Source organism: Rhipicephalus sanguineus, chromosome 1, assembly GCF_013339695.2.
Source record: "Rhipicephalus sanguineus isolate Rsan-2018 chromosome 1, BIME_Rsan_1.4, whole genome shotgun sequence".
Lineage (NCBI taxonomy): Eukaryota > Metazoa > Arthropoda > Arachnida > Ixodida > Ixodidae > Rhipicephalus > Rhipicephalus sanguineus.
Window position 1 is genome coordinate 204,282,052 of NC_051176.1, and position 7,872 is coordinate 204,289,923.

The 7,872-nt window shown below is 41.0% G+C and overlaps 1 protein-coding gene across 1 annotated transcript in view; it reads right to left on the reverse strand.

Annotated features, from left to right (window-relative positions):
• LOC119405903 (hypoxia-inducible factor 1-alpha inhibitor) overlaps nt 1–6,955 on the reverse strand; it is a 31,509-nt gene extending 24,554 nt beyond the window's left edge. The window contains exons 1-3 of the mRNA XM_037672731.2: nt 6,814–6,955; nt 5,728–5,972; nt 3,551–3,699 (exon numbers count right to left, since the gene is read on the reverse strand). Coding sequence (XP_037528659.1) covers nt 3,551–3,699; nt 5,728–5,972; nt 6,814–6,930 — 511 coding nt within the window. The 5' untranslated portion in view covers nt 6,931–6,955. The remainder of the gene's footprint in view (nt 1–3,550; nt 3,700–5,727; nt 5,973–6,813) is intronic.
• Nucleotides 6,956–7,872: the final 917 nt, after the last annotated feature.

Genomic DNA, 7,872 nt, shown 5'->3' on the forward strand with positions numbered 1-7,872 from the left:
TGTTGGATTTTTGTACCCCAAAATCACAAGTATTACAAGTATTACAAGTAAATTTATTGAAAAATATAGGCAATATGTCTGTTTTAGATTACCTATCCTGAAATCTTGTGTCATCTTTGTAGTGTAATATTATGTTAATGTTCTCATTAATATTGTGTCTAACAAAGAAAAACGAGCTCTTACAAGTCATCTTTTTAGTACAAGCCATTCTCAACAAGTAAGGAATATGTATACTTGATGCCTGCTTCTACCTCACCATGGTTGCCTGCAAAATGGTCTGAAGCAGCCTGCATACCATAGTGCCCTATGCAAATAGCATATCCATATTGTTGTTTAGCATAATCGGATTTGTTTTCACTAGCACAATCTGTCAGGGCTGCCTAGCACTACCATATTTTTGGAAAACAGATTCCCGTTTTAAAAAGCTTCAAAGACTGCCTTTCTTAAGAAAATACATGTTTTTTTTTCTTTTAAACTGTACAGAATTTTTCCAAGATCATCTGTGACAAGCTACATAACTGTAGTCCTTGAAATCGATTACACAAATGAATACAAAGTCCTGCAATAATCTATGGGGAGGAACAGGTATTTCAAATTGAGAATCCTAATCTCACCAAAATCGGAAGGGCGTGCAGCTGCAATGAATACAGATATGTAAATATTTCCAAGTGGGATATCTGGAGAAAAATAAGTCGCAGCACTTACTGCATATTTACTCGAGTGCCAAAATAAATCTGGTTCTACACAGACTTCATTTCTTGTTGGTGTGGCTTGAAAACTTACGAAAAAAAACAAGGAACATAGCAGTCACTGCATCCTTTCAGTTTTATTGATGAAAATGAAACTTATAAATAAATGATCAAACAAGGCCCAGAAATAAAGCACACAAGAAACTTTGAACAGTTACATTTCACCATACAGTCACAGTGAATTTTCGCTAAAAAGTAGGACTAATATGTCCCGCATTCTATGAAAGGGTCAATTATTCTGTACGTCAACGTCTCACACATAGGAACTGCAACAGGTTGCTCAACAGGGCCAGTAATACAACAGGGGCAGTAATATAATGACAATAGTGTTCATAAAGGAACAGGAGCGTAGCCAGAAATTTTTTTCGGGGGGGGGGGGGGTTCAACCGTACTTTATGTATGTTCGTGCATGCGTTTGTATGTGCACGTGTATATATACGCAAGCAAAACTGAAAAAAATTTGGAAGGGGGGTTGAACCCCCCCTCTGGCTACGCCCCTGTAAAGGAAGATCCAAACCTCAAGAGTGAGCTTGTGGCCATAATAAAAATATGTGGCTTTAACATTAATGTTGTTCACAAGATAAAAAGGCTACATCTGCGATCAGGCACATACTAATGGCAAATACAAATAAGCAGCAGATGTGATGTCAGTTCCAATTTTTGCAAGAGGCATACATTTACATCAGGTAATGTACAATCATAAACATGTGGATCTAACTACAACGAAATGCAAGTTCAATGCCTTAGGGCAGGTTTTAAAGTTTTCTGAAAAACATTGTTCAGACATGGCAAAATAATATATATATATATATATATATATATATATATATATATATATATATATATCTTTCTGGGGTTTTTCACATCTAAACCAAGGCATGATTATGAGCCATGCGATATGGGGGACTCTGGAGTAATTCTGACTATGTGGGGTTCTTTAACATCTACCAAAACCAAACTGCACAGGCACTTTTGAAATGTCTTCCAACAAGATAGAGTGGGAGATAAAAAAGAAGACATATAATTTGATGTATCAATTTTTTTTGTTTTGCAATGAACATTATGAGATACATGGGCATATTTAGTAACGTCTAGCTTTGTAATGGTTCATATATACATTTCAATTGGTTGAAGGATAGAATTGCTTCATTTTGTGAGCCTTTAGAGAAAGGAGTAACATAAAATATCCTGCATAGTATGCAATGTTCTCTAGTTTGCTAGAGAACATTGCACACTTTGTGATCTGTCCTGACTGATAAATAGGTGTGGATATCTGAGAATAAACTTTAGTTTGAAGTTAGCACTCGTCCGGTGTTGTTCTTGCTCCTTCTTGTGCCGTTGTTTTATTGCACTGCTTGTTCAAGTATGAAGTCCTACAAACATGCCCAAATATCAGATCTTGTTTGCGAGAAATGCTGCTACCGAACTAGGTTAATTAAACTTTTCAGCAGTTTTACAAAACAGTCAACATCTATCAAGCATAGAAAAAGAGAGGGAAGTTCCGAAAATTTTATCATCAGGATGTGGTGGATGCCATGCCTAATTTTATGTGCTTATATTCAAATTCACACATAAGTAAGCACCTCGTAAAAAAATTGCATCTATGTTTTATTATGTTTAATTACGTGTTGACATGAATAACAGGTGTAGCTGCTTGAGGCAACATAATCATGCCTGTGCTACACGTTCCCAAAAGGTGCACACAGCCTATTGTAGAGGAACAGCTACAGCATCAAAACATCTATGGCATAAAAATAACAATTAGCATGCAGATTAATGAAGGTTCATGTAGCACCGAGTTCATTTTTAGAAGTAAATTATTAGGTATAGAAAAAGGTTCCGACATCACGCTGCATGCAAGATGCACAATGAGCTACCATTCAATGGACCTTTTGGTTCTGAAACACTTGCTGAACTTTCCTGCAGTGTATACTGTTTGCTACAGTATGTGGTCATAAAAGAGTGCAACTTAACAGGTAACTGTGAAAGCACTTCTATGGTTGAATGATTTCAAAACAGCATGGCAGAGGTGCGGTTTTGGCACAGACAAATAGTGCTAAAAAAAGCTGATACATGTAGTGCCCACTTGAGTTCAACATAGGCATTATCTCTCTAAAAATAATAATAATTGCTGGAGTTTCATGTCACAAAACTACGATATAATAATGAGAGATGCCATAGTGGAGGGCTCTGTAAATTTCGACCACCTCAGGTTCTTTAACGTGCACCTAAATCTAAGCACACAGGCCCCTGGCATCTTGCCTCCATACAAATGCGGCCGCCGCAGCCGGGATTCGATCCCTTGAAGGTTTTGTCTCTCTACCTCCATCCTACTTAAATAAAGTTGTGGGATTTTACAAGCAGCAACCTTGGTATGAATATGAGGCACATGATAGCGGAGGACTCCAGATTAATCTTAATGACCTGGGGTTCTTTAGTGAGCGCATCAGAACATGGGTGTTCTTGCATTTCACTCCCATCTAAATGCAGTCGTTGTGGCAAAAACTGAGCCCACTTCCTCGAGCTTAGCAGTGCGACACCTTACCTCACCTAGTAGCGGGTGACCTGCAGCCTCAATCACAACAGTGTTCTTAAACATGCACCCTGTTCATATGACACAAGAGAGAGCGCTATTGTGACAAGCAAAGAATACTACAATGAAGAAAATGAAGCACACATAGATAACTTTAATGTTTACTTTTCTAAAGAACCACATGACTTTGTAATAGTATCAGTGGGATAATGTGTCAAGAACAAAGAAATGTAGGCATTATCATGCTTAAATTCAATGCGATTCTGACCTTCAGTGGCAACAAGAAGAAGGTTTGACGTCAAAGGGCCCCAGCCATTTTGCTTCTGTTGTCGGTTGACCCACTCCCAGTTAAAGCTGAGGAAGTCCAGCACTATGTTCCGCCCAACTGTTTCATTCAAGGACTGCTGCAAGTAGTACCTATAAGGTATAGGCAAATTTAGATAAACAAAACCCAGGTACCAGAAGCACACAGTATAGTTTTGAAACATAATACACCATAACCATAATTATGAAAACCTGGCCTGTGATACAAAAAGCGCATGTAATGCAATAAAAAGCACAATTCAGCCGTTGCCACAGTGTTAGATGCAACACACAAGTACACAGAGTCAGTAAATAGGTAAGTGTACTGCCTTTAGGAAAATTTGAGCAGCACTAGCAGCATATCTCATGCTTGCATGTTCCAGAGCCACTGAAACAGCAACTAAGCACAGTTTACCTAAAGAGGCAGTTTACAACAGCTACAAAGAGATACAATACATCACCACTGTCACTATAAAAACAACTAAGAAATACAACAAAGCAAAGATTGAATACAAGCACTGCAAAAAAATGAATTCCTTGAGTAACATATGCAAACCAATGACTTGTGGAATTCACTTCAATATAGATCACACTGCATTTCTTTGTGTACAATTGAGGGGCAGGTAAATGAACATTTGCTTATCATGGCATTTTATAAGTTCTAGTTCAGAAATGACAAAAATCAAAGCTTACGTGACTTACGAAGTAAAACTAGGAATTGGAAAGGAGCAAGCTGATTTCCAGCAGTTATTGAGTATCTTAACACAAGGTGGCTCTGCAACACCACATTTATTCTTTTATGCATTTCAATCTTATGACAATTTTTTTCTCTACAGCATTGTCCCACACACCAGTCACTGAATATGAGCACTGCAATTGGCAGGTTTACTTTAAACAATGCAGAACACCTTCACAGGACAACTGTAGCTGTGTGTGTGTATTGCACGCGCACACACACACACACACACACACACACACACACACACACACACACGCACGCACGCACGCACGCACGCACGCGCGCGCACACACACACACACACACACACACACACACACACACACACACAAAACATGCATCTGTTTCGTGTGCACATACGGGGTAATTCTGTTCAACACACAGAGTGTTGCATGCTCAAAAGACCTGCAATTATGAAAGGATATCTATGGTGGAAGGAAGTGAAGAAACTTCTGCATTATTGAAAGGTGTTGCAGAGCCCCTTTAGATACAAGGGGGCACTTAAAAGTAATGAGAATCTTTTTTACTGAGGTGTTAAGGAAGTTCATACCCATGTGTGCCCCTAGAAGCATGTACTACACTCTTGTTGGCCAAGCAGCATCCTTCCATAAATTTTATCTGCTCCCTGCACTGATCACTTTTGCACTTCTGTAGCCATCTGCATTTCTTTTGACAATGGCAGACGTGAAACAATGTATATGCATGAAGTTGTTTTTCTTTAGGAAAAGCAGCCCTATAAACTTTCTAGAAGATTTCAATGAAATTTTTAGCAAGGCAAACTAAAAGTGAGGACAATTTTGATTACAACCATTAACGTCAAAAAATGGCCAGTTTGATTTTCTACTGCTAGATGGCTAACCTTCTCACACTGAAAAGGTCAAGCAACTGAATCAACAGTTCGGAGAAAAATGCCACAATTTGTGGAAGTCAGGTTAGTGGCTTGTGCACCATGACAACACACCTACTAAGTGTGCGGAAGTCCCTATAAAAACATGGGATGACAAAAGCGCCTCGCCTTCTCTATTCCCCTTATATTTCACCCTACTGCGCTTCTGTTTTAAAGGTATGGAGAAGGCAAATGATGAAATGATAGAAGCACCTGAGAATCAGTCAGCAACAGTTCCAGAGCTGTTCCGAACAATTAAAAATGCTATATGATGATTGCATTGCCCTCAAAGTAGGCAACAAGCTGGGGAATGTTTCGAGCAAAGCGAAAACTAAACAAACAAAAGACATTCTCATTACTTCTGGGCCCCCCTCATATCCTGTTCATGTCGCAAATTTCCAAATACAAAAAATTCTGCAAGATATAGCTTTTAACTGATGCAAGTAAAAATGTGAAGTGAGTACTTCACACCCTAGTCCCAAGTCAAAGATTACATGTATAATTAGTATATGGCTCACTTGGTTCGGCCAGCATTCCTCAATTGCTCTGCAAACTGCCCCATTTTCATCTCCCGTCGACGAGTTGGCGGGGAAAAGTTTTTGAGTCGATGTTCCTTGACCTTGGCATCGTCGTAATACTTGAAGATAACGGAATCTGATTCATACACAGTGCAGTCACCACTTCCCATGTGCTTAGAGAGGTAGTCCAAATCCCACTTAAGTGCCGACGTGACCAAGTTGGTGTCAGTCAGGACTACAGGCATCTAATAGGTAGCAACAATTTTCAGCATTAAGAGAATATCAAAGACCTAGAACGGCAAAAAAAAGTAAATTTTATCCTAAACGAGTCTGACGAAGCAAGACGTTGCGACATGTCTGCATAGCACAATGCGCAAAACATAGTTTTAAAGGCACATACACACATCTTGTAAGCACTGCCAGCAGAAGGTGGAGTTGTTCACGGGTGTCACGAAGTGCACTTTCGATCGAGATCGAGTATCTTGATCGTGATTGACATTTTCGCTTGATTAGAAAGGGAGCCTAACGCGGTCGAGAAATTCAATCCGAACGGAATTTCTTGATCGCGATCGGTTCCTTGGCGCGGGTTGTGCAACGGCGCCAAGCTAAGTCGAGCCCAATCGGACTCGGTGGCAATCGAAATTGCACCGTGTGCGAGGACGACACGACTGGTTGCAGCTGTTCGAAGAGCGCCACAAAACTGACGATTGAGTGCGTAACCTGGAACTACATTCATGGTCCGAGTCGTGGGGAGAAACTTGTGGCTACCGCACTGTGTTGGACACCGTATGTAACGTCAAGACGGCAAACGCGCCTGCAGACAAGCTCATCACGTGCCTAAAATTCGAAGAGTCGTGCGCTTGGTGTGAATCGTTCGTATGTGCATTCGAAAAGATAACAGATGCATCACAACACAGCCATGTCAAAGTGAACCAAAAATGTGACCACACAAAGCTCGAAGTGAATTCAGATGAAAAAGACGGCGTAAGTGAAATCATAACAGTCCCTACAAGACGACGCAAACACTTCAGAAAGGGTCTTAAAGTACATGGCAAAACAGCCTATCAATGATGCGTTGTAGCTCACCATGTTTGCGATTAGCCGATCCGCTTCAGGGTCAGTACAGCTTAAGCGCGGGACGATTTCCAAAGGGATTCCATAATCATTAAATTCCATTTTGGTATCATCTGAGAGCTGCGCCATCTTAGTTGCTCGCTCTCACGGTTGCTAGATAGGTTCAACAATATCCGCTGTGGAGTACGTACATTACCGTGACGACGGTCGGTCTGGCGTGCGCTCGCGAGACCGGCCGTGCCATATGACATTATTGTGTGACATGCGGCCCTCGCGTAATTTTGGCCGCAGTGTTTAAACAACAGTAAGCTCTGTGGATTTCCTCGTAACAAAAGATACCTCTTGATAAACAACAAAATTTCCCAGCTGACCGTTTTTCAAGAGATACAACAGTTACTCCTGTTTGATTCCTGTTGTATTTGCCCACATCGGCTCTGCTTCATTGTCAATGCTACATGCAAGTAAGGGTGAAGGAAAAACTTCCTCCATGCGTGAAAACCTTACGTCAATGTGAGACGATGTCACTATGTAGTCCGAGTTTCAGGGGCGAAGCTCCTTATAGCGGCACTGGCGGCACCCGTTCGTCCCTCGTAGCGTAGTATGTAACCATTACGCTTTGACCTGCAAGGTGGTGCCGGTGGGAGATTTTTCCTGTGCGTTGTTGAACAATAAAAAATTCGCAGCGTTAGCTAAAAGCCGACTTCTTCTGTCTCTCATTCCCGTTAGCAGCCATTCTTTACCTCCAATTAAGGTAGTGCCTGGTGAGATTTCTCCTGTGCGTGATTAAACAATAAAAATTTTGTTCAAAACGCCGTTGATTGATGAAATAAACCAACAAAAGACGCCAGATGTTTTGTAAAAGCAAAACGAAAGAACGCCAGATGTTTCTAAAGCAAAACGAAAAGACGCCAGCTGCAGGGGCGTAGCCAGAAATTTTTTTCGGGGGGGGGGGGGGGGGGGGTTCAACCATACTTTATGTATGTTCGTGCGTGTGTTTGTATGTGTGCGTGCCTATATACGCAAGCAAAATTGAAAATTTTCGGGGGGGGGTTTGAACCCCCCCCCCCTTGG